Here is a 26,097-nt window from a genome sequence, read left to right on the forward strand (position 1 = left end):
GTAATGTTGTGGCTGAGTAGGGGGTGAAGCTGTGGGATCCTTCCAAGCTGAGCTCATCTGTCAGCTTGCCTAATCATGCGTCAGGCTGAGATGAAGAGAACAAGTGGAATGTTACCTGCTGACTGTCACCCTGTGGATGTGAAAATGGCCAGTTAAGATGATCTTGAATCCCACATCATTGCAACTAAGTCTAGAGAGAGAAGAGCAAATTAAACCCCTCCATACATATTCCACTGCAATCACACATTTTTGTGTCTGCTTAGCTAGACATTTTCATGTTGACTTCTAACTGCTGCCATTAACCTTTAAAGTAGCCAAGGCAAACACTGGTTTTTATTAAAGGTAGGAAAGGATCAGTGTCAGCATCTCTGACAAGGTGGAGAAAAAGCACAATTATATAAACTCAACCTAAGCCAAGCTCCTCAAAAAGTAGCGAGTCTGTGGTGATGCATGGAATCTATATTTGTGGTTTTCTGTTATCCTCTTGGTTCCAATTGCTGAAAGGGCCAGGAAATTTACTTTACTTTACATTTCTGCATGTAAAAGAAAAACAAGAACCAAAATGCTTTAACTTCTTTACATCTACCAAGTTCACCAACACCAATTAGCAAAGATTTAGACAAAGGGTTCAACCTCTTTTAAGACAATTTTCAATGATTTTGAGCACCCAAATATGAAAATATTTAACAGTAAAACAAATGCCAAAAACTGATTTGATTTGATGTGCAGCATATTCTGGTTTCTGAAAATGTACATTGTATGTGGCCAGAACAAAACCCAACCCTCACCATAGACATATTGCTGATGACCTGATAGATTTTAGGGTCTGGAAATGGGATGTCAACACCTTATTGTGTACAATTTTTAAAACTCTCTAACAAAGGCATGCATATAACAAACCTGTATATTCAAATTTAATATAAGATCAAAGCAATAAACAGTTTGGGGTTTTTTTTGTTTGTTTTAATCCCACAAACTCAGCACATTTTCCAGCAGACCTTTTTAAAGAATCATGTTTCAGAAGCATTAAGAATCAAGTTACAGAACTAAAAGAAAACCAATTGGCTTTCAAGGGGGAGCGGTCCGGGAATGCTGACCTGCTGGTTTGCGGGAGTGGAAAGGAAGTTCATCCAGGCCCTCTGTGCTTTTATAGAAAGACCACAGATGGTTTAGCTATACACCAGTATTAATCTGTCAGCTTGGTTTGTGTTCTGGGCTGGGGGGAATAGAAGAGGTTCTACACCGTGCAGGTGTTATTGGGGTTGTTTGTGTCATGACAGCTCGTCTTCATGAATGCTTCACTTAGATCCCTAAGGTCACAGGCCAGCCCTTGATCCTTCCCTGGAAACAACAGGGTGTATGTCTCGTCTATTGAGAGCAGAGGGGCAAAAACGGGTAAGTGGTAGCAACAAGAATAGAGATGGGAATTTGTTAGAGGCAGGTAGGGGGAGGTGTTATTATCATATTTCTGTCAAACAACCAAAAAAAAAAGCACCAAGCACTTAGTGACTGTAGGGACAAAGAGGATGAGTCCTCCAGAAGAACCTGGATAAGGGAGGTGTAGCTATCGCTTGTGAACAGTTGTGGAATGTTGAGAAAGAGAAAAAGAAAAAAAGCAGCATAGTCAGACAATGAACAACAGAATTTTTAAAATACAAACTATTGGAACCAGCAAAAATGTACAGATGTATGTGTGTGCAATCATGTGACTTTTTAGTTTATTCTATCAAAAATGGCAGCAGAGAGAATGCAAAACATGTATAAATACATGTTTTTTTTTACATGTGAATGTAATAAAGATATGAGACAAACCTAATTTCTTTCCCAAAATTGATCCTCTGTTTGTTTGTACTTACTCTTTCCTATAGGAATCTGGAAGGGAATACCTATTTGCTACTAAACTCATAAGCTGCAGTGGCAGGGTGTCATCATGGGAATGAGAAGTTTCTTTTTGGGCTTCTTAACTGTGGCCCTCATCCTCCAGTTTGCCACTGCTGGCCTTGTCAGGAATGTCATCCGCCATCGCAGAGAGGCTCTGATGCCGAAGAAAACCCAGGAGAACCTCACACTCCCCCATCCTGACCAGCCAGTAGTTTTCAACCATGTCTACAACATCAACGTCCCCTCCACGTCGCTCTGCTCTGTGGACCTTGACTCACCAGGCGGTACTGACCTCAAGCACAAGACCGTCCCAATGGAGATGCAGAACACCGAGCACATGGAACACACGATGGATGGTGACAATCAGATCGTTTTCACCCATCGCATCAATATCCCCAAGCAGGCATGCGGCTGTGAAAACCAGCTGCCAGACATCAAGGCTATCCTGAGCAGGCTAGAGATGCTGGAGTCAGAGCTGTCTAGTCTGAGGGAGCACTGTACCAGTGGAGCAGGTTGCTGTGGAGCTCAAGTTACAGGTAAGTCTACATTTGTTACTGTATATGCACTCACTGTAATTAGAAGTGTTATAATGACAGTGTGTTTACTGTACATATAGGCTCACATGTGTACAGGCATTTTAATAAACATCGGCAAAAATGCACAGAAAAAGCTTTTGTCCTTAAAGGTGCACTCAATAAATCTTTGAGGTTATTTGATAAAAAAAAAATTCTCTTTTAATTAACCTATTAAAAATAAATATGAGTGAGCAGCAGTTTGTGGAAGCCACCATGTTCCCCAACATATCTATCTACAATCTACTGAAGTGTTCCATCCATCCATCCATCCATCCATCCAGTTTTCACAGGGTCGCGGGGGGGGGGTGCGCTGTATCCCAGTTGTCGTACTGAAATGTATTATTGAAAATTTTACACAAAAGAGGCATTTTTGGTCACTGAAAATAGCAGTTTTAAAAAATTCTTTCCAGGAAGAGAAGTTTGAGAAACCATATGTGGATTAGGAAAGAGAAGAATTTGTCTTGCAACATCTATAATAATATGCAAGTATGCATCTTTATGTCCTTTTCTGATGTCAAACTAGGTGGGAGTTAAGTTAAAGCTGTCCAAGGTAGATTTCTTTAAAAGACTATGGTATTGCATATTTGAAGTGAGTATGACTTATATGGCATATAAGCTATACTGACTTATATGACATAAAAGTCCTATGCCATCGACATAGGGCAGCACGGTGGTTAGTACTGTTGCCTCACAGCAAGAAGGTCCTGAATTCAATTCCACCATCAGGCCAGGGTCTTTCTGTGTGGAGTTTGCATGATCTCCCTGTGTTCGTGTGCGTCCTCTTCTCTGGCTTCCTCCCACAGTCCAAAGACATGCAGTTAGTGGGGATAGGTTAATTGGAAACTCAAATTTTCCCATAGGTGTGAATGCGGAAGTGAACGTGAGTGGAAATGGTTGTCCATGTGTTAGCCTTACAACAGATTGACGTCTTAGGGCGAGAGGCAGGTGTACCTGAAACCTGAAGGTGTACCTGACTCTGAAGAAGGATAAGCAGATGGATGGAGGATTTGTATGACATGCACAAATGTTTTTCATCTCTCAAGACTGCCCATCAAAAAAAAAAATTGTCAGGCAACTAATCTGTAGACAATAGCCGGTTATCAAAATAAATAAATAAATAAAACAACTAACTGTTATTGAAGTACATAATTGTGCAGTCCAAATTCAGTTTCATCCAGACAACTTGTGGTTGAGTTGAATATTTAGAGCAGAAAAATATAAATAAAGTTTGGTGCCTGCGCTTTGAGCTTATATCTCCTTACCAATATAAAATTTTTAATTGGGGAGTGATGAGTAATTATTTCCCAGACTTCAGGTGGATGTTAGGGTGGTAGAGGGGTTAAAGAAGGAGCTGGTGATATGGGGCAACAGCAGCACTGACTTGTCAGTCATAATTACAATTTTGTTTCCAGGTTCTATATTGTATGGCCATCTGTTCATAACCATTTAGTAACCAAGTTAGTCATCAGGTATTGTTACTTTAAACAAAGGGCATATGCATTTAATTTCTTCATTAAATTAAAATGATGTTAATGTTTCTTGTTTAGAAGATGATGTCAGTGTTTCTGCCATGTTTCCTGGGCAGAGGCTCCAATTACTTAGACTTCACTTTTAACACAGCAGCTTCTGTTTGTTTCATACTTTTACAAAAAATATTATTACAGGACTAAGTAAAGCAGTGCCAAACTGGAGGATGAGTAGTGCACATTTGCAATAATTTAAAAGGAAATCCTTCTCTTTTTTGCCATTTCTCAGGTGAAGTGTCCTCAAAGCCCTACTGCAACGGGCGCGGAAACTGGAGTACTGACACCTGTAGTTGTGTATGTGAGCCTGGATGGAAGGGCCCCAACTGCACTGAACCTGAGTGCCCCAGTGACTGCCAGGACCAGGGCCGCTGTGTAGATGGCAAATGTGAATGCTTTGAGGGCTTTGGCGGGGATGACTGCAGCATTGAGCTCTGCCTGCTGGACTGTGGCGACTACGGTCACTGTGTTGATGGGTCCTGCCTCTGCGAAGACGGTTTTATCGGTGAGGACTGTTCTCAGACCAACTGTCTCAACAACTGCCTGGGCCGCGGACGCTGTGTGGACGATGAGTGCATCTGCGACCATCCATGGGCGGGTTTCGACTGTTCTGAACTCATCTGTCCAAACGACTGTTATGATAGAGGACGCTGCATTAATGGTACCTGCTACTGTGAAGAGGGCTACACTGGGGAGGACTGCGGTGAGCTCACTTGTCCGGGCAACTGTAACGACCACGGGATCTGTGTGAATGGCCAATGTGTGTGTCACACTGGCTACACTGGTGAGGACTGCTCTAAGCTCACCTGCCCCAAAGACTGCAGCGAGAAAGGTCACTGCTTCAACGGGAAGTGCATCTGTGATCCCGGATTTGAAGGTGAAGATTGCTCAGTCCTCTCATGTCCTGACAACTGCAGCAACAGGGGACAGTGCATTAATGGAGAATGTGTATGCGACCTAGGATATCAAGGTGAAGACTGTAGTGAACTCTCCTGCCCCAACAATTGTCAAGACCGTGGCCACTGTGTGAATGGGCAGTGTGTTTGTGAGAAAGGTTATGCTGGTGAGGACTGTAGCATCAAGACCTGTCCTAAAGACTGCATGGGACATGGAGAGTGTGTGGACGGTGAGTGTGTGTGTTTCACCGGCTTTACAGGGAAAGACTGTGGTGAGTTGACCTGCCCCAATAACTGCCTGGACCGTGGTCACTGTGTGAATGGGCAGTGCATATGCGAGAAAGGTTATGCTGGTGAGGACTGCAGCATCAAGACCTGTCCTAAAGATTGCATGGGCCGTGGAGAGTGTGTGGACGGCAAGTGTGTGTGTTTCACCGGCTTTACAGGGAAAGACTGTGGTGAGTTGACCTGCCCCAATAACTGCCTGGACCGTGGTCACTGTGTGAACGGACAGTGCGTTTGTCATAAGGGTTTCACTGGTGAGGACTGCGGTGAGAAGACATGTCCCAAGAACTGCCTAGATAGAGGCTACTGTGTAGATGGCAGCTGTGTGTGCTATGAGGGATTCACTGGTCCAGACTGCTCCATATTAACCTGCCCAGAAGACTGCCACAACCAGGGGCGCTGTGAGAATGGAGTGTGTGTCTGTGATGAAGGATTCATTGGAGAGGACTGCTCAGAGGGTAAGACAGTTTATATATACTTTCTAATAAAATTATTACCTACACAAATAACTTTCTACGCAACTTTACCCATGTTTAGGGTTAGGAAATGTTTTAGCTACATTCTCATCTGTTAAAATTCACCAGATCATTGGCAACACAGTCTTTGGGTAGGTGTTGGATTTTGTTTTGATCAAACGATTAACAGGTAGTCCATCTGCATCTAATGGACAAAGGTCACTCTTTTGAGGATGCCAATGTTCACATTATGGAAAGAGAAGACAGATAGTTTGAAAGAGGAGTGAAAGAAGCCATCTATGTCCACTGTTAACGACCATCTTTGAACAGAGGGTGGGGCTTACGACACCAACTGTCTGCCATCTATAATCCAGTTTTGAGATCCCTTCTCAGACACCTTAATGCCCACTCACATCCTGGGCCAATTGACCTCAATAAATCACATGATAGGGTGGGGCTAGATTTTACTGTGGGTTAACCCAGAACCTTGGCTGATTGTGACCTACACCTGTTTTCACACCTTGGTTCATGTGATTAGGTAGAGGATCAATAGGGGGTCCATGACCCACTGGGGACACTCCCATAGAGCTTAAAATCTGGGACTCTCCACCAATTGCCCTTAAAACTGAAGAAGCTTCTTGGATGAAATGTCTCCAAGGAAATTTAAAGGAGTCCAGACACTTTTCTTTCCAAGCTCCTTAGACAATAGGTAGTTTACTTAAATAAAGACTCCTTATGTAATATTACAGAAACTTTAGCATTAAAATACACTTAAATAAGGTTTTTTAGTCTGTTGGTAGTGTGTGCCAAGAGTTCAATTTTATTTATATAGCGCCAAATCACTATAACAGTCGCCTCAAGGCACTTTATCTTGTAAGCTACAATAATACATACAGAGAAAAACCCAACAATCATATGACCCCCTATGAGCAAACACTTTGGCGACAGTGGGAAGGAAAAACTCCCTTTTAACAGGAAGAAACCTCCAGCAGAACCAGGCCAAGGGAGAGGTGGGGCCATCTGCCGTGACTGGTTGAGGAGAGAGAAGGAAGACTGGATAAAACAGCAGCTTTAAATTATGCTGTCTTAAATTATTTTAATTAATGAGAGGAACCTTAACAACAAAAAAAGTGTAAGAGTTGTAAATTTGTTTCATTTCTTGTGTGGGCAAGACCTAAAATGTGCATTTTCTACATTTATAATTTTTTATTAGATTGGATTATGTAGTGCTGACTAGGCAAGAAGCTGACACTAGGTAAATGTTTATCTTATCTGAATTTATTTTTAGCCAAATATGCCAAATAAGTGAAATGTTAAACTTTTAGCCATTTGACTTGTGACAGTATAAATTCACATGTATCTAAACAATTCTTGACATTTGATTGAACTGGTTTATTTGTAAAAGCAATCACCAGTACCAAAGTAATTTACTGTGACTGGGAGTAACATGCCAGATTCTTTGTTATAGATCCTGGTTCTGCAGGAGGTTTCTTCCTGTTAAAAGGGAGTTTTTCCTTCCCACTGTCGCCAAAGTGCTTGCTCATAGGGGGTCATTTGATTGTTGGGTTTTTCTTTGTATGTATTATTGTGCGATCTACTGTGCAATATAAAGCGCCTTGAGGCGACTGTTGTTGCGATTTGGCGCTATATGAATAAAATTGAATTGAAGTTTCTAAGGCAATTTTTGCCCTTACGACTAGGGATGGGTATTGATAAGATTTTCACGATTCCGATTCCATTTTCGATTCTGTTTAATGATTCGATTCTTTATCGATTCTCTTATCGATTCTTTTTAAAAAAGGAGAACACTAAGGTCGATTAGCTTAGAACTTTGTTTTATATCTTCTCTTTGAACAAGATAGAAATTTAGGAGTAACATGGCCTTACAAACCCAACAGTGAGATCTTAAAAGATCCAGCCTATGGTTCTTCAATGGGGTGTCACAGGGTCCCCAGGAAAAAAATTGTAAATGTAAAATGATAAAATAAATATTCTTCTGTAGCAATAACAAAGTATAACATAAATTATTCTGTAGCAATTACACAAGAATATCCAGTAATGTCCCTGCCTACAATTAAACACATTCACTTACTGAAAATCGGGGGCATCTGCTGTGGCAAATGGGTGCAAGCCTTTTACCTCAAACTTAGTCGGTTTTGGAAGCTGCTGGTTAAAAATCAGCTCTTTAGTGGTGAAGCTTGAATTTGCACAGAGACAGTAGTTAAAGTTCTAAAGAGCTCTGGTTACACCACAACTTACAATACCGCAAAATAGGCATCAAGCTTGTATATTTGAATTCAATAATGCTATAAATTAAAATAATGAAATACCATAATAACCCTAACCATTGGATGGAAAAAAGTTTTTCTGACATGGACCAAAAGCTATTTCTTTTTTTCTCCAAAGCAGTCCTTTTTGCCTGTCTCCAAAACATAGAGGGCTAGTATTTGAATTTTTTCAGATTTGGGAAACAAAAAAGGAAAAATTTACAAGAACTGTAAGAGTGAAATACACAATACCCTGTGTGAAAAGTAAAAAAGAAAGAGGAGAAAGAGAAGAAAGAGAGGTATGAGGACAACTTATCAACTGTATGCTGCTGTTACCTTTTACTTATGTTCATCTGTTTAGGCCAGGCAGTAAATATTTTAATAAAAACTTCCTAAGTTTCATGTTTAGAATAAAACTTTTTAAAAAGTAACAAAAAACAAGCTTTTATTAAGGTGAGGCTGAAAGTCCAAAATCAGGGAAAAACAAAATGCATAAAGCCAAAATGGAACAAATCAGGGATAACACACAGGCAGATAAACAGTACAACACAACAAAGGACTAAGGCATACAAATGACTTAAATACACACAGAGTTAAGGAAAGAAATGGAAAACACCAGAGTATACAGCAGAAAGTAATTAGGGACATCAAGACAAGGGAATCAAAACTAAATACAACAAACACGAGTGAAGAGAATATCAAAATAAAACAGGAAGTAACTAAACTATGGAACATCTAACACCATGACAAAGACTTAACAACAAGACACAGGGAAGACAGGAGAGGCGGGATGACTGAAACTTAGTAAATAACTTAGAAATAATAACAATTCTTGTGGATTACAAAATAGGCATAACTAAAACTGAAAAACCTCAGAATGGAATCATGGAAATAAAAACAAGAATACAAACTCTGCAAAATCCAAAGAAGAAGCATTCCAAGAATGTAAAGCTCACTCTCTGGGCATTATTTACTTATAATGGAACAGTATTGTATTTTGTATATATTCATTTTGTTTTCTTTGTTCTTTTTAAAACTACGTTAAGAACTTGTAGTGCAGTAGAACATAATTAAGGGTAGCAGATAATGGATATTTACTTTGATTACATAAACACTATGGAGAAGAAGGCAATAGATAACAGGTATTCATTAGCTAATACCTAGGCATGAATAACTTGAGCTTATTATATAATATTATACTACAGAATATTTTTAACTGACTAGCCAACTAATTCTCTGATCCCCAGCATCCCCGCTAGGTTTGGGTTTTGTTTCAAATGCTACATAGGTACATTTAAAAAAAAACTAGAACATGGTGTATCAAATGAAGTGTCACATTATGGTGGTAATATATACATTACCCAAACCAAACTAAGCTCTAGGTGAAACGGTAGATGGACTGGTTCTTATATAGCGCCTTTTAGCTTACTGGAGTAGTCAAAGCACTCTATACAACATCCTTATTTGCCAATTCATACAACCTTCTTCTACACCTTGCTATCTAACACTCACCCACATTTATCCTCTGATGAACATACTGGAGAGAAACTTGGGATTGAGTATCTTGCCCAGGGATACATAGGCATGCAGACTGGAGCAGCCAGGGATCCTACCACCTTCCAATTAGTAGATGACCTTTTCTACCTCTGAGCTACAGCCACTCCGCTGTGATCCACCAGTATCCACGTGGATATAAAGAGGTTAAAGTTATTCGTTCCACAGAGCACTTTACACTGTGTTTGTCACACCCACAAATAGCATGGCAGACAGTGAGGAGTAACATAACAAAAAGACTTTGGAGGTCAGCATGTTTTCAGCGTTGATGCAGATCAGTGATTTTCAATGTTTCTCTGCAGTGTCGCCACCTAAGGACCTGACAGTGGTGGAGGTCACCCCAGAGACAGTAGACGTATCCTGGGAAAATGAGATGCGTGTGACAGAATACCTAATCACCTATGTGCCCACGGCCTCTGGAGGCTTAGAGTTGGACATGAGGGTACCTGGGGACCACAAGAAGGCCACTATTAGGGAGCTTGAGCCTGGAGTGGAATACCTGATCAGTGTCTATGCTGTGCTCAGCAATAAGAGGAGTGTTCCCGTCACTGCTAGGGTGGCAACATGTAAGTGTAAGATTCTAAATGCATATTTTAGTATAAATGTAGATGAAAAATTGTAAGAGTGTTATCATATTTCCCCTCACAGATCTTCCTGAGCCTGAGGGTCTCAAGTTCAAGTCAGTGCGGGATACTTCTGTGGAGGTGCAGTGGGATCCATTGGACATTGCTTTCGATGGCTGGAACCTCATCTTCAGAAACACGGTTAGTTCTGCTACCTGACCTCATGTGTTCCACGTAGTAGTTAAGCAATTATTTACACTTTCCACCAGGGGAAACCAATCATTAAGTGCATTAATGTGCATATTTGAGGATGGAGTTTAGAATCTTCCTCAACAATGCTATAGCCACGCCAGAAGACAAAAACACAGCAGTTAAAACTGTGAGCAAGTCCTGACAGCTCCTGACAGTGACCATAAAGCACAGAGTGAATGTCTCTGTTTAACACTTTATTTTCCTTTTAGAGGAAAATAAAACCTTTCCAAACAGGGCTACTTGGACTTGTTCAATACTATTAAACCAAATTCCCTGTCAACTCTTAAATTCAGTTGCCACCCAGAATGCTTTTATGTATGATCGGACTGGTTTATTTTCCCCTCTTTCACTTTACGCATGATGCCAGGACAAGTCTTTGTAGTGGGTGCTGATTGGTGGGGGTTTTTGTTGGGGGTTTTTTTTTGTTGGTGCTGGCAGAAAGAGGAAGACGGTGAGATTCTGAACTCCCTGGGCCGACCGGAGACCACCTTTGAGCAATCGGGCCTGGGTCCAGGCCAGGAGTACGAGGTCAAACTGGAGGTGGTGAAGAACAACAAACGTGGACCGCCAGCCTCCAAGAATGTCGTCACAAGTGAGTCTCCACATTTATACTGGCTGATTTATTTTTTTTATTTTATAACAGCATCCTCTATGTATTAAAAAAAAAAAAAGCATTAACCATACTGAACAGACCCTAACCTCTATATTTATGGTCTTGCTTTTTAAACATGTGCACATATAGCATACATTACTTTTGTCATTCATATCATATCAGGATTTTCTGAAGCCAATTGGCATAAAAAAGATTTATCTCAGCTGAAAGATGTTTATGTATTTTAATTTCTAAATACTTTTTGTATTTTAAGCCTGGGCAAATTTTTTAACATTTAGTCCTAAAAAAACACAGACAGTGTCATATACAGAAATAGGAATCACAATTGTCATTTATAGTTGTCATAGTTAAATGCAAGTTGTTACTTTTCAATATACGTTCATTTGTTCCTGGGTTATCTGTCGTGTAGTCAGAATATACTGGAAATACCCTGACATGTCAGCATCAAGTGGTTTGCTCATTCGATAGCATTACACTGCTGTGGTTCAGTACGGGCAGTAAAATGTGATATGGATTTTCAGATGTCTGCTTTATTGACTTTATCTAGCTAAAAGCCCAAAAGGCTTCTACCACTCTGAAGGGTTCAGGCCTGAGGATCATGTAAAATGAGGAAACAGGGTTTTAACTGTAACTTCATCAGCAGCAACCAACAGTGAGTTTTAAGGTGTCCTGACTGGGGAATATGGGGAACATTTTTATGTGCATAAGAAGGGAAAAAACACCTAAAACTGGCACTTCTCGTTATTTAACTTCAGCTGCTGCAAATGAATTTTACTTCAGACCTGGATGTATCTGGTTTCACTGGGTAAATAGAGAATGCAGATTTCACTGTTATCACTGTTATCTAACAGTACCGAGTTAAAAAAAAAACAAAAAAAAAAAACAAAAAACAAAAGGCAACAGAAACATCAAATGTTAAATATTGTGCATCAATACTTTCTGAATAACAGTGTACAAATGCATGAAAATCAGGTCAGATCTTCCAACTTCCAAAAACAGTATTGTTCTTTGAGGTACGTACGTGGAGCCTCCTATGGGTTAGCCTATGTGCTTCATTTTGTGCTACCATTAAGATATAAGCCCAGATGGGCATTTTATACCCTTAGAAGAGAGTAAAATACTGTAGCTGTTTCTCTGTGTTTACACTTTCTGTATAAACACCTTGTTGAAGGGGTGGCAGGTATAGCCCCTCACCCTATCAGAGCTGAGATGGGCTCCTGGGGCCTTGAACAGGATAACTGGTGAAGTAAATAAATGAATGAATGAATACATTTCTGCATATGACATTTTTTTCAACTGATATATTTAAAAAGCTTTTTGACACACACACACACACACACACACACACACACACACACACACACACACATACAATATAAAATGTAATGCATGTTTTATATGTCTTACATTTTCTTAAGCATACATGTGTTGAACACCACATGGATTATGAGGTCTGGTGTTCTTCTTGTCATTCAGGCTCTCTTAATGTCTCCCATTATGCCAGCTTGCAGGCCATACTCTGGGATTTGCATGCTGAAGGGCTAATTGTATGAAGTGTATCGCTCAGCTCTCCCCTCTCTGTTTCCCCTTCCTACCTAACCCACCATGTGTAGGAGGCACCAGTCAGTCAAGCAGTCAGACTCAGAGGGCAGCTGGCCTCCCAGAAGAATAGTACCATGACACTCAAACGACACTTTCACAGTCTCCTTAGAAGACAAATCAGTATTAAGCTCAAATGCAGATTTTTCATTTTATCAGCCCCACACAGCGGCTTGACTTTCCTAAACTTGCTTACGTGTGACAAATCAATTTGAGCAGCAGTGAAAAGGCACCCTTCATGGAGCTGGGAACTGATAGTTTGAATAAACTATTAATGCAAACAGGCTGACACATTTTCAGCACCTGCATTACTGAAATGATGATATCCCTCTTTTCAAGGTCTGTGGTCAGCAACTTATGAATAGGCAAGATATGACCGGCATGAAAAATTTATTTTTCTGCTCATACACAAATTCTTGCTGAACACAAATGCTGTTTTAACATTTTAACTCAGGAAAATGTCAGGTGATTCAAGTTAGGACATCGTCCAAGTTGTTATACCTCATATGTGGCACCTAATACCTCATATGTGGCACACAGCAACTGAGTTTTGCTAATGACATTGTTACCTCTTCTTCAGTGATCGATGGCCCAAGCCAGGTGAATGTTCGTGATGTGACTGACACCACTGCGCTGGTGACCTGGTTCCAGCCCGTGGCTGAGGTGGATGGGGTCACCATCTCCTACGGACCCAGCTTGAACTCCGCCGATCGCACTTTGGTGGAGCTGACCTCTGCTGACACCCAGTACCATCTGGGAAACCTCACCCCTGACACAGAGTACGAGGTGTCTCTGACAGCGCGGCGGGGAGAAGGGACCAGCATTCCCATCTACGAGTCCTTCCTTACAGGTAACACCTGTCATTATTTGGTTTGATGCCCCTCCCCGTCCAGGTAGACTTCAGTATTGAATACTCTGTGTGCACCTATAACACAAAAATAATTCTTGTTCGTGAATTAGTACAGCAGTTCTTCATTTTGTCAGAAAGAATGTTTACCAAAAATAACATGGAGGGAGCTTCGTATTGTTGTAGGCATACAGTTTTAAAGAATTACAACTGCCCATTGCATTAACAATTATTATTAACAGCTTTACCAGAAAAAAACTTCCTTTGTGTTTTCCACTCTCTGACATCACCTCCTGAAAGATTTGACAATTTTTCCAAGTGAAATCCCTTATTTTTTATGATGCATTAATTTTTTTAAATTTGCATGTGCTGCCCATTTCAAATCCCCCAGAACATTTCCTTACATCATAACCAAAGAGATCAGCAGGCTGCTGAAGCCACTCTTCCAGTTTTGGTGGTTACAGATCCTGATGCTCCTATTACCACTGGGATCACTTTGGACTTTACCTTCCACATCTGCTCCAGTTGCTACCTCAGGCCCTGGTACTTATTTATGTTTCCATCCTCCTTCTTCCTGATGTTGCTCCCTGCTTGGATTCCCACATTCATCACAACTGCAGTCTCCTGCCCCTTGTCAACCCACCACTATGTCTTTCTGGAATTTAAAGTCCCATGGGACCTTATCCCAGTTGCCTGAGAACAACAGGACTTGGGAAATTTTATGTAACACAGATGTTTCTGAACACTATCCCAGCCACTTGGTTGTGCCTCTCAGTATATGTATACACTGTCCCAGCTTGTATCTTATGTCTTGCTACTATGTGCTGGAAAGTCTCTGGGGCACTTTTGTACAGCCTGCAACTTGGACTGTGTTGGCTGTGGTAGACTCCTGCCTGCATCTGGTGCCTAGAGCTTGTGCTTGCGTCATCTATGCTCAGGAGGTGGCGGATGGCCATTCTACTCCTGAATCCATATCTGTATCTGCTCTATGTGATACGATAGCTTAGCAGGATGAGGCCTTTGCAAAACAGCAGTGGTGACAGTGTATCACCATTGGATATTCCAAACTTAATAATGCCTCTGACTTAGTCTCCAATGTTGTCTTTCACAGTTCCATTGAGTTCCCGATGAAAGTTACCACTACACTATTAGAATTGTACAGTATACAACACTCTAATATCAATGTGATTCTTTCTTGTAGCCGATCCATCCATGGATGAATCATTTCATTGCAGAATTGAGGGAACAGTAAAACAGTAAAGGCTGATTTCAAAATGATCAGTATCTATCGTATGTTGGTCCCTGTCCAGACTTTCAAAGTTTTAAGATGACCCTACCTGCTAGATATGCAGAGAAGAGATCTTTGCACCCTGATTGTAAATACGTGAAAGTTTTTTTTTCTTTTTTTTTTGGAATGCATAAATGTTAAAAAGGAACATAAAATTGTTATTCTGACACATTAGGGTTATCACTGATGATGATTTAGACCTCAGTTAATGCATGAAATCTGCTATTATCCATTATATATTACTGCTATTTTATAATATGATGATAAAATAATTATATGTGTGGCTTCTACCAGTACTGACATGAACCTAAAATTGTACAAAAAAGATTAACGATATATGCAAGAGAACCAGGACCAAGAATGTGGAATGCACTGCTACTCCTAACAAGTCTTACAGTACATGTGGTGCACAACATATCATTTGTCTTAATGCATGGAATAGAGAATTCTGCTCAACTAGCCTAATGGATCTATATAATGTGCCTACTATTGTAAAAAAAATACCATACAATAAAGCTATAACTCAACAAAAATGTCTTCAAGGCACTTTACCTTTAAATATTAGTGAGAAAGCCCCAACAATCACTTGAGGTTTTGGTGTAAAGGGAACTTCTTGTTTTTCCTTTATTCATAAATGAGAAATCCATTTACGTTTAGGTCAGGGTAAGGTTACATCTATCTAAAGTATATTTCTGCATTGTAGACCTGGACGCCCCCAGAGACCTGCAGACAGTAGAGCTGACAGACGAGAGCATCACTCTTGAGTGGAAGAACAGCCGTGCTCAGGTCGACAACTACCGCATCAAGTATGGACCTCTGTCTGGTGGAGAGCACGAAGAGCTGCTGTTTCCCCCAGGACCTAAGGACTCCACTCAGGCCAAGATCACTGGTTCTGTATCACAAACAAACATCTATCCAAATAACATACTGCTGTTCAAAAATCAATCTATATTAGCTGTATTATATTAGATGTCTATATAGCTTATAAAGGCTTAACAAAGCACAGTTAATTGGAAAATGGTAGCATGACAGATTTTCGTGGAATTTCTGTAAATTTTTATCTGCTTATAATTAATGTGCAAAATGTTAGGAAATTATTAATAAACCATTTTATTGGTATGGATAAAGAATAATTATAGTGATTAGCTATATATAAGCCTACCTACCTTGTTCTTCCTGTTTCGTTATGCCCATAAACTGTTTATGCATGACCACTGGTTTGTCAACTTGGATTTTCAAGCCTTTAGCGTTGTTGCCCGTACCATGTTGGCATTGTGAACCAAAGGTAACAATATATGGGTGGGAAGGTTGAGTGGTAAGTTAGCAGCTAGTGCTAGCAAGCTTGGTTAGCAAACTGCATCGGTAAGGGTAGTGCATTAAGGACAGGATGTGATTCAGGTGCAGCTCAATGACTCTACTTACATGAGGTGGAAGCTAGCAGAAAGCTGGTGTTCACCATATTATTCAACTAATTTATATGCACTTGTTTCATTTCAGCTTAGTGTGGGATTCTCTGCTGTGTTTTACATGTAACACCTCTTTATGCACACAGAGTGGAAAAGACATGTGAACATTACGCAACTGCAGTGCAAGCCTTCCAACAAGTGTATATCTAAGCCCAACATATCAGGTCTGTTTTTTAACATTCACAACTAAAGAGAGGCCAGCAGGGAAATGTGCTGTCATATGCTCAGTTAAAGCATGATTCAAAGACAAGCTTTCTACACATCAGTTAAAAAAAACACAAGGGAATTTGGAAAGGTCCTGACAGCTGAGTAGATGACATTTGCAGAAAAGTAAAAGGTTTATAATATAACACAGTGATAGTGATTTATTAGTCATTATTGCAGATTTGATATAGTAGTTAATTACAGCTGAAAGGATAGATTATACAGCTGTCCTGAAAATGACTTATAAAGGATCATTTTGTTATCCATTAACAAAGTTTTGATACCCTTTGTTTGACTTAAAATTGGTTATTTTTCTCAGAAACTATCAACCTCAGTTGATAGTAAAGCTCTCAGTACCTTAGTGCTATCATATACTCAGTAGGGGTGCAACGATACACAAAATTCACGGTTCGGTTCGGTTCGATACTTTGGTGTCACGGTTCGATATTTTTTCGATACAAAAAAATGTTCATGCATTTTTAATTTGTCATTTATTAAAATTATAAATATATATTTTAACTCAAAAGTACAGTTTTTAAATTTAACCCTAACCCTTGTGCGTGTTTTTTATTTTGACAGCGAATGCGCACCTGCGGACCACTTATGTGCAGCCCTGGTTATTTAGCTCATCATATTGCAGCCACAGAAATTATTTTGTCCATGAAACCATAAAGCTGCACTTTCTTTTTGCCTTATAGTCTGATTTGTCATAACTTCTCCGTTTTGTGGTAAGCTTTTCTTTGGCTGTCACTTCTTCACCCTGACCTGTCTTATTTGGCTCAGCAGAACTGAAATGCTTTTACACGCTCACTCACATAAGCTCAGCGATTCTCTGCGCGATCAACCTCTCACATGTTTAAGCTTGCTGCGGGAGATTTCACTTGTCATGTTTGCATAGTAAGCTAACGATTAATAAGACGATGTCAGAGGAATTGGTGCACAAATTATCATCACTCACAGATCAGTGCTGTCGCTCTCTATACACAGTTCGCACGATTGCAAAGTGAAAGCAAAAAAACAAGCGCAAATTCAAACGCGACTTCAATATGTCACATATTGACAGTGGCTCACCGATGCCAATGACATAATTACCCAGCTACATTTCTGAAAGAATGCAAAAGCATTGACATATATTTTTCCTACAATAGCCCGACGGGCAGGGAAGAGATAGATTTTGGTAGCCCGACTGAAAAAATCGCTAGCTCCTGGACGTCGGGCTAGCAATATTGCAAGCCCTGTATCTGATTGAGGAATCACTCATCTTTGGAAAAGAGAGTTTATTACAGAGAAATGGCTCTTTCCAAAATAAAAGCTATACTATCCGCTTCTTCTGGGCTATATTCTCAGCAGCATAAGGAGAATCATGTGCTAACAGCTGTCTAAATGACTCGGCTAAAGTTAGTAGCATGCCTGCTTTTTTTTGTCTGCTTCCACTTGTCTTTGCACTAGGATGATGTCGGCGTAAATGTGCAGTCATATTCGTTGTGTTCCCACTAGTGCTTTCAGGTTAATCTCGTTGAAATGACCTTAACGCCACAACACGGCAAATCTCCGTTAACGAGCTACCGCCGATCGCTCCGTGCATGGGGCTAGACGGCAAACACGTTAACGAGCTAACTGCGCTAACACACTAGTTCACACCAATGTAATTGAGCATTGCATGGCACATCCAACATACTGTTTTACTTTAGTCCATGACTCGCTTACCTTCAGGGTCATACGTCACATGAAAACCAAAATAATTCCAAACGCCAGATCTGAATGTTGCAAGTAGAGTCTGGCTAGCTTGCCCTGCGCTCTTCCTTCTGACTATGCTGTCTGTGTTGAGCGCTCAGTGGATCTGCGCTCGACAGTGCAGCCTAGGCGGAGTAGTCGAACACAGATTCACTGAGCGCTCAACACAGACAGCATCGTCAGAAGGAAAATTGATAAAATAAATTACAAATGTTGTATTGTTCGATACATATGCGTACCGAACCGAAAGCACTGTATCGAACGGTTCAATATCGATACGAATATCGTTGCACCCCTAATACTCAGTGGGCACTTTTTTCCATACACCTCAGCAGGAACATGCAGTTGCACATGTACACATGCCCACAACTAGCTGCTGTAGTTGAAACAGAGCATCTGAATGGGGAAGAAAGATGACTGAAGAGACTTTAAATGTGACATGATTGTTGGTGCTAGATGGGGTGATCTGAGTATTTCAGAAACAGCTGATCTGCTGGGATTTTCCCACAAAACGATCTTTAGGTGTGTGGGCCACTGAGTCATAGCCCCTCTGGGTGGAAATGCCTTGATGATGCCAGAGGTCAGAGAAAAATGACCCGCACAGCTTTGAGCTGACAAAAGTTACCCAAATAAACCACTCATCCTCTAAGTATGAAAATACAAATCCATACCACATTGTATCACTGGGTCAAGTTAGTGGTGATGTGTGGTTTCTTAGCACAATTTGGATCTCTTAGTACCAATTAAGCCATAAAATACTTGCGTGTTGTTGCTGACCAATAGTGGCTATGCCTTACGTCACAGAGCAGGTTTTCTATCGGTTAGAAGATTAGTGGATTGATACCTAACTACTCCAGTCAACATGCTGAATATCCATTTATTCTTCTGTTTGCATCCATCGGACTATGAGAGTGTGTGCAAAGATAAAAGATAAAGACAAAAGTACTGTGAAAGTGTGTGTGACAGAGGGACTAAGTCTTACAGTAGAAAGTGTTGTAAGACTTTAGCTATTTATTAATTTATGACCATAGAGTTCCCATCTTCTCATGGTTGCTGCCAGCAAGATAACACAAATCCTCTCAAACTTGTTTCTTGAACATGACAATAAGTTCACTTCACTCAAACGGGCTCCATTGTCACCAAATGTCATTTCAACAGAGCTGGGATGTGGCGGAAAGGGAACTCCTTATCATAGATGTGCAGCCAACAACTAGGTGATGATATCATGAAAGTATTTTTCCAAAATCTCTGAAGAATCTTTCCAGCACTTTGTTAAATCGGTGCCATGAAGAATTGAGGTACTTCTGAAGGCCAGCTGTGTATAGCAAGGTGTACCTGTGAGTGTTTAATACTCACCAGGTCACAAGTGACCCATTTAGGGTTAGCAGTAGGGTTTGGGTTAAGTTCATGTCCACCCCTTTTTCTAAAAATTTCACCTATTTGAAAGAGCCAAAAAAAAAAAAAAAAAGACAGTTAAATACAAAGTCTGTAACTCTGTATCAAAATCACTGTAAGTTTCATTCTAGTTTCTTAAAATTACATGTATAACTTGGAGTACAAAACCTAATCCTTATTCCTAAACCATGCTGAAAGAGGGAAAACGAGCCATTAACAAAGCCATGACTTACAGTGATTGTTCCTTAGTTATGGAGAAGGCATCATGGATTTTTCCACAACACATTAACCCAGATGATATCTTTAATATCTTATATAACTGCTATATCAAGAGAATAAGTAAATCTTTGTTAACCTGTACTAAAGGTTTTGTCTAATCTGGGATTTTGTAGTTACTTCTTTCCAGTTGTTTCACTCAGCTGTTTTCAGGGTTTGTTTTGCTGCTTTGTGATCATCTTGGCTCATTAGTATTATGCATCCAAATGGCACAGCTGAAAGGCCCCTGTGGAAAACTAAATGATACAGTGTGAAGTGTTTATTTTCCAAATTCATGGGACAAGCATTTGTGGGACTCTGTGTTAAATGGCTAGAGTTATTTTCAGCCTGCTCATTTTCCAAGACAGGTTCTCTTTGTTTTGTTTTGTGAAATGTTTGCTTGTCTACAAAAGACCCACTTTATTAGAAAATCACCCAGGAGGGGCTTGGCATTGAGACATTAATTGGAAAACATTGCCGCTTGTTTCACTGGGAGACTTTGCTCAGACAAGAATAGCAGGCACGTTTTTCATCTCTCTGCATTGCTGACATTAAAAAGCTATGCTTTGAGGCGGATGAGTTTTGTTTTTATTGTTTGTTTGTTTGTTTGTTTCTACACTGTGCATTCAGCATGGTAGGATTAGAAACCATGAGAAAAAAGACCCTCAAAACAAGCTCGTAGTGTCTTTGTCTGGCCACATTCTTTGTCCTTGGGAGGCCCGGCTCATGAAAATAAAGCACTGTGTCCTTTCAGCTGACGCCCCCCTCTGCTCCACACACACCTCAGCACTTCTTTCACACACTTATTATCTGTAATTGCCTTCACGCTCGTGATTTTATTGATAATGAGTTTCCTGGGCATTAGGTGTAATTTCATGCTGTAAGGCTCTGTGTGCGATGACCTCTGTGGGAGTTAATAAAGGCGATCAGGCCCAGAGAGGGCTTAATTGTAGAGACTAAAGGGCCTCTGGAGCCTGCTATATCATAGCAAGTAGTGTTTCTGCTCCGCAACAAGGGCCCTATAGATCCATCAATGCAAATATAACACTGATGTTCTGCAGCGAGTGCAGGCTTACCATGAAATGCAATTAGGCTGCAATCTATTGTGCAATAAAGCCACAAGAGAGTGTTTTTTTGTGCATTTGCCATAGGCATTGGAGCCATTAGCTGAAACAGCTGGCCACTTGACTACAGAGGCTCCCCGTCGTTCATTTGTTGACACCTCAGTGGATGTGAACAAGCAAAACATGACATAGCTTTTTATTTCCGTATCAGTGTTTTTAATGTTACCCTGTTCTGTAGGCCTGAGACCCGGCACGGAGTATGGGATGGGTGTGACGGCAGTGAAAGATGAGAGGGAGAGTCTGCCCACGACGGCCAACGCTGTGACCGGTGAGATGCTGACACTGACACACTGTTTTTAATAATCACGTTCTATATGTAACGGGGTTTTTTTTTTCAGAGACAAGATATCCTGCTACACTGATAGAATTTATATGCTAATTCTACAAATTGATATTTAAAAAGAAACATTCATTTTTTGGACAAGGCTCAAGTTTTGGTTCGAAGGATGTAGTTTACAGTAGTGAGAGAAGTCAGGGTGGCACCCACCACTCCTCAATATTCATATGAATGTTTTTGGCTTTATTCCCTCACGGCTGAATCGTCTGCTTTATTGTAAAATCTGCCATATCGTTATGAGACAGTCACCTTTTCTTATGCATGCTAATGTAGACAGGAGGTGCGTCCATTTTAAAGTCTTTAGAATTGCTGAATTTTCAACAGATTTTTCAAATTGATTGACATTCATTTGGTATTTATTTGATCCTATAGACAGAATATTAGAACAGGTTTTAAAGCCAGATGGCCCACTGGGCCTAAGTTGGTCTATAGCTGTTACATTTACTAATATATCTTATTAGCACTAATCGAGAGGTTAAATCATTTGTCTTCCTAGAATTTTGTGGCCTCATGCTGGAATATCTATAAATTTCTTTTTTTCTGAATGCGACAGTTAGCAGTTAATGTTATAATGGATAGATAGTCTTACAACTTTTCTGATGGGTATCCTATAGTATATTTAGCATAACAATAGTTTGGAGACTAAATAATCAGTGTTTCTTGACTACAATTGTGCACCAAGCTTTATTCCTTCAGAATCTATTACCTCTCGATAATTCTGCCCTCTTGTTTCACTGCTCTGATCAGTTCTTTCAAATCAGATCTAACCACGATAACATATTGCTTTTGCATGCCATCAAATGATGTTTTATTAACTAGTATAGTAGTGGACGTCAGTAAGCATCAGTAAGGCAGCAAACCAAATCTAAACAGGAAAATGCAACTGTTGAAAAAAGGTCTTCAGTGTAATACCTCCCCTCTTTCACACACCATCAGCCCTCGATGCTCCCAAAGACCTGACTGTAACAGAGATGACCGAGACTACTATGATGCTGGAGTGGAGGCGTCCCTTTGCCAAACTGGACTCCTACAGGCTGGTTTACATTTCCGCTGATGGTCACAGGGCTGAAGAAGTGATCCCGGGCAGCTCTGAAACTCACACCCTGAGGGGCCTGACACCCGGCATGCTGTATACCATCAACATCAGTGCAGAGAGGGGCCGCAGAAGCAGCGTACCCGCCACCATCTCAGCACCCACAGGTCAGCACGGCTGAACACATGTGAAAAGAGAAGTTTCTAGTGGAGCAGGAGTGGTTTGTTTGACATTATAGGTTTTCTGAATTGTCTGGCAGAAAAAAACGTAGAAAGAAAAGAGAAAAGAGAAAAGAAAAAAGCGTCGAGAGAGGAAGCCGAGCAATCTTGATAGCTTTTCTGCTGGCATTTATGCCAATGAGATAATATTTAACATTTTCAGATACCCAGATAAGAAATGATATGTAACCTATATTAGCATTGCCACCATCCACTCCACATTTATTATACTCTGTCTCCAAACTGTTAGCCACGGCACTTGTGAACCCTGCGGTTAGTTTTGGCCAAAGCACTTCCACAACATTGCTTATAATGTAATACCGCACAAAAATAACTTAAAATCTGAGCAGGTAAAATAAAAACAAAATGAACCTGCATACCACTAGAACTAAGTCAGCTCTTAGCTTAAGCTGAGACTTGGTCTGCATAATTCTATTGCCTGGTTTCAGCTGGCGATGCGTGACAGACTCACTGAAGTTCTTATTGACCAGAGGTTTATTTACATTTCATCATTCGTTACAGCAGCCACACTGACGCAATGAATTGAACCCATTGTTTGCTTCTCAGTTCAGTGTCTTAAACTCCCTCATTCCCCCATTGATAGACTGTGGGTTTATTTTTTCTATTTTCCAAGTTTTCCTTGAAAGAAAAGGCAAATAAGGTGATGGTGGCAAATTTTTCATGCTGTGGTCTGAGAGCCTCCAAGGCAAATATTTCACTGTTAAACCTTCTGGTTATGTAACAAGTGCTCATTAAATGCATAGTTACAGGCAAAAATTGATAACCTTTGAGGGAAAAGGTGAGCCATCGGAATAAATATTTTTTTGATACATTATTGGCTGCTGCACCGTGCTCTTTATGTTCACTTGTTTGTGTGGTCATGAATAGTACATATGAGTGAACCCCGGAGTATGTGCGTTGTGTATTGGTAGGTTCATGAGGCTTGGGGTGGGGTTGGGGGGTGGTTGTATGGATATGTGTGCGCCATGCACAATGTTCATTCATGTGATAATTGTTGGCGTGAGCCCCGCTCCCCTCTGGGTTTGTGCGATTTGACCACGATGAACTGTGGGTCTGTCAGATAAAAGGCCACATGCTGAGACTTCTGTTAAAACATTGTCTCTGAAATCAGCAGCCCTCTAATCCACAGCCTGGTTGATACTTTAGCCTTTATCGTATCCAAACACGTAGTGCAAACACAGATCATGCTCTTGTTGCAGGAGGGGCTCAAGGAAAGAGGAGGGGTGGAGTGAGGAGTCTGGGAACCTTACAGTCATCAAAAAGTATCAAGAGTTTGATGTCAAGTCTTTCAGATAAGTGTGCAGGGAAATAGTGGCAAACCAAAATGCACCTTTCAAAATCCAAATAATTTTAGAAGCAGGATATAAAATTTAGATACTATGCAATAAAGAAAACAAAAATAGGGAAATCAGGTGCCACAGGCAAGGATTATCATAATTTAAACTAATCAGCTGACTGAGTTTGGATCACAATATCTGACTTCCGTGAATATGCGCATATTTGCACAAAGGAAAACTAAACCCACAGAGTTACCCTATAATCAGCTGTCCTGAAAGCCTTTTACAAAGTGTTGACATATTTGGATTTTGGCAGTTGCTGCAAATTCTGCCAAGAAGTCAGTTTATATGTGACTGTTTCCATCAGATTTGATTCATGGTGCATTAACAACCTAACATAATAGAACAGAAAGAGAAAGCAAAACATTGTGAATAAAGCAAGATCAATGTCCTGCATGCATTGACATGATCTGTAAGAAGGTCTGGACACTGCCTGGTGGAGAAGTTCAACTATCATTCTTTAAATTAACACACTGAGGATGAATGAGTATCAAATGGAAGATATCCATATAAGAAGGTGATATCTTAGGGGACCATTTGATAATGTCATTGCACACATCTTCAACCGCATGAGCAGATTTTAAGGGTTCTCTCAAATTCAAGAGAAAAAAAAGACATTCCCATCACCTCTATAGTAGACTTTAACTAGAGCTTTAAGATTTAATACATATAGAGTAAAACTGAATTTTGTTTGAAGAGCAGAAGTGCTATGTGTGAACAGCATCTCTGTAGGACTTGCTGTGGCCATTGCTACATTCTTATGTAGGGAAGAAACATAAAATGCAAAACAAGACAAACAAGCTTAAAAGAGATTTTTGTAAAGGCTTGTTTTATATGTTGAAAATTGAAATTTCATTCATCTCAATTTAAAGCAGCACACACACTAAAATCTTAGAGTCACGCTTTGCTAAACCAAATATTGAAATCGCGGCTAGATCTCACTGAGTTAATGGGAAAGTTTTTTTCCCTTCTGTTTGTTTTAAGTTAAATAGTATTTTTTGCCCTGTTAAAGACAAAGCGTACGTTTAAGTTTAGAAGCTAGCTAAAAAGAAATTTATTTTTAGCTAACTATAGTAAATATATAGTTAGTTAGGCTAGCTAATAAGATTAGAGATCAACTTTAGAGCCTGGGCGAAGAGAAATATCGGTGAGCCTGGGCTGGATCACTGAACAGGACCTTTATATGCTACTTGCCTGGCATTTAAAGGTTTGGGCCCTATGAAGAGTTAAACGTGTGTTTGGTGAGTATCTGGTGTTAGCTTTTGTGAAACCATGGTGTCTCCATCTAAATACAGACTTTTGGTCCTTTTATCAACACCAAGGAATCCATGTGTCAGACACAGCTAAACTAATCGACTAACTGCTATGACATTTTAACACATTAACTAACTACCACTTTGTGCGTTTAAGACAGCCATGAAATTTATAAAAGATGGATGCAGCCACAGTGATGTTACCTGTTGGTTTTTAAGGTCCTGTTTTTGAAGATTTGGCCTGACAGTTTTGGCCTTTGACATCTTAGCTTTTTTTTTTTAAACCTGACATCACAAGCAAGGGACAGATCTGACTGGGACTTTCCATGGACAGTGCATGCAGCACACCTAGAAAATTATATGGCAGGTGAGGCCTAAAGAAAACCCTGCCTTCAAGTTTCTTCTGGTTTGTACCATAATTGACAAAATAGGCATCATGTTGTATTTAATAATTGTTAGGTAAGGGGCTGGATTTTAGTACCTTGCATTTTATTATTAGACCTTGAAGGTATGTCCATCTTTTATATAAAGTCCATGGTGAGGGCCAGTTAAGCTTTTTTCTTTCTTTTTAACCTCAGATGAATTGTGACCAAGTGAAAAGCTAATGTTCACTTCTTGGTTTTCCTACATTAACTCCTCTGATTTCACATTCAAAAGCAATACACAAGCATTTCTATAATGGTTTATATAGCACCGCAATGCAACCGAAGCTTACGTGGTCATAGGGATATTTCCAAGGGTTTTACTGATTTACAGTGTATGGTTTTGTTTTTCTATATATTTATCATCTATTATTTAACAGAGTCGACAAATTCCAAAATTATATCTACTTACAATTATAGATGTGCGGCCCTATGCTTCACCAGGAGTCTACAGGAAAATTGATTGACAATTATAGATGTATGTTAGAAATCACTTAAATCACTCTCTGCTTTTCATTGCTCAATCCAGTATCACAACAGAATATGTACATATATATATGTCCATTTCATGCTTTAGAGAGGCAAAGCGTGAAATGGACATGGTGGACCAGCATGTCGATTACATGCTTTGATGTAATTCATATGATTACTATATAAGGAAAATTAAAAAAAAAAGATTAGGGTATTTCCAAAAAACAAA

The 26,097-nt window shown here is 40.0% G+C and overlaps 1 protein-coding gene across 3 annotated transcripts in view; it reads left to right on the top strand.

The window, feature by feature from the left end:
- The window catches only part of tnc (tenascin C), a 56,875-nt gene that overhangs the window by 12,490 nt on the left and 18,288 nt on the right, over positions 1 to 26,097 (top strand). For all 3 annotated transcript variants that reach the window (XM_040050095.1, XM_040050093.1, XM_040050094.1), the window contains exons 2-10: positions 1,869 to 2,417; positions 4,212 to 5,618; positions 9,739 to 10,002; positions 10,085 to 10,200; positions 10,690 to 10,843; positions 13,044 to 13,313; positions 15,302 to 15,487; positions 20,955 to 21,044; positions 22,050 to 22,313. In XM_040050095.1, coding sequence (XP_039906029.1) covers positions 1,931 to 2,417; positions 4,212 to 5,618; positions 9,739 to 10,002; positions 10,085 to 10,200; positions 10,690 to 10,843; positions 13,044 to 13,313; positions 15,302 to 15,487; positions 20,955 to 21,044; positions 22,050 to 22,313 — 3,238 coding nt within the window. In that variant the 5' untranslated portion in view covers positions 1,869 to 1,930. The remainder of the gene's footprint in view (positions 1 to 1,868; positions 2,418 to 4,211; positions 5,619 to 9,738; positions 10,003 to 10,084; positions 10,201 to 10,689; positions 10,844 to 13,043; positions 13,314 to 15,301; positions 15,488 to 20,954; positions 21,045 to 22,049; positions 22,314 to 26,097) is intronic.

The sequence above is a fragment of the Simochromis diagramma genome, unplaced genomic scaffold (assembly GCF_900408965.1).
Source record: "Simochromis diagramma unplaced genomic scaffold, fSimDia1.1 OVJJ01000159.1, whole genome shotgun sequence".
Classification (NCBI taxonomy): Eukaryota; Metazoa; Chordata; class Actinopteri; order Cichliformes; family Cichlidae; genus Simochromis; species Simochromis diagramma.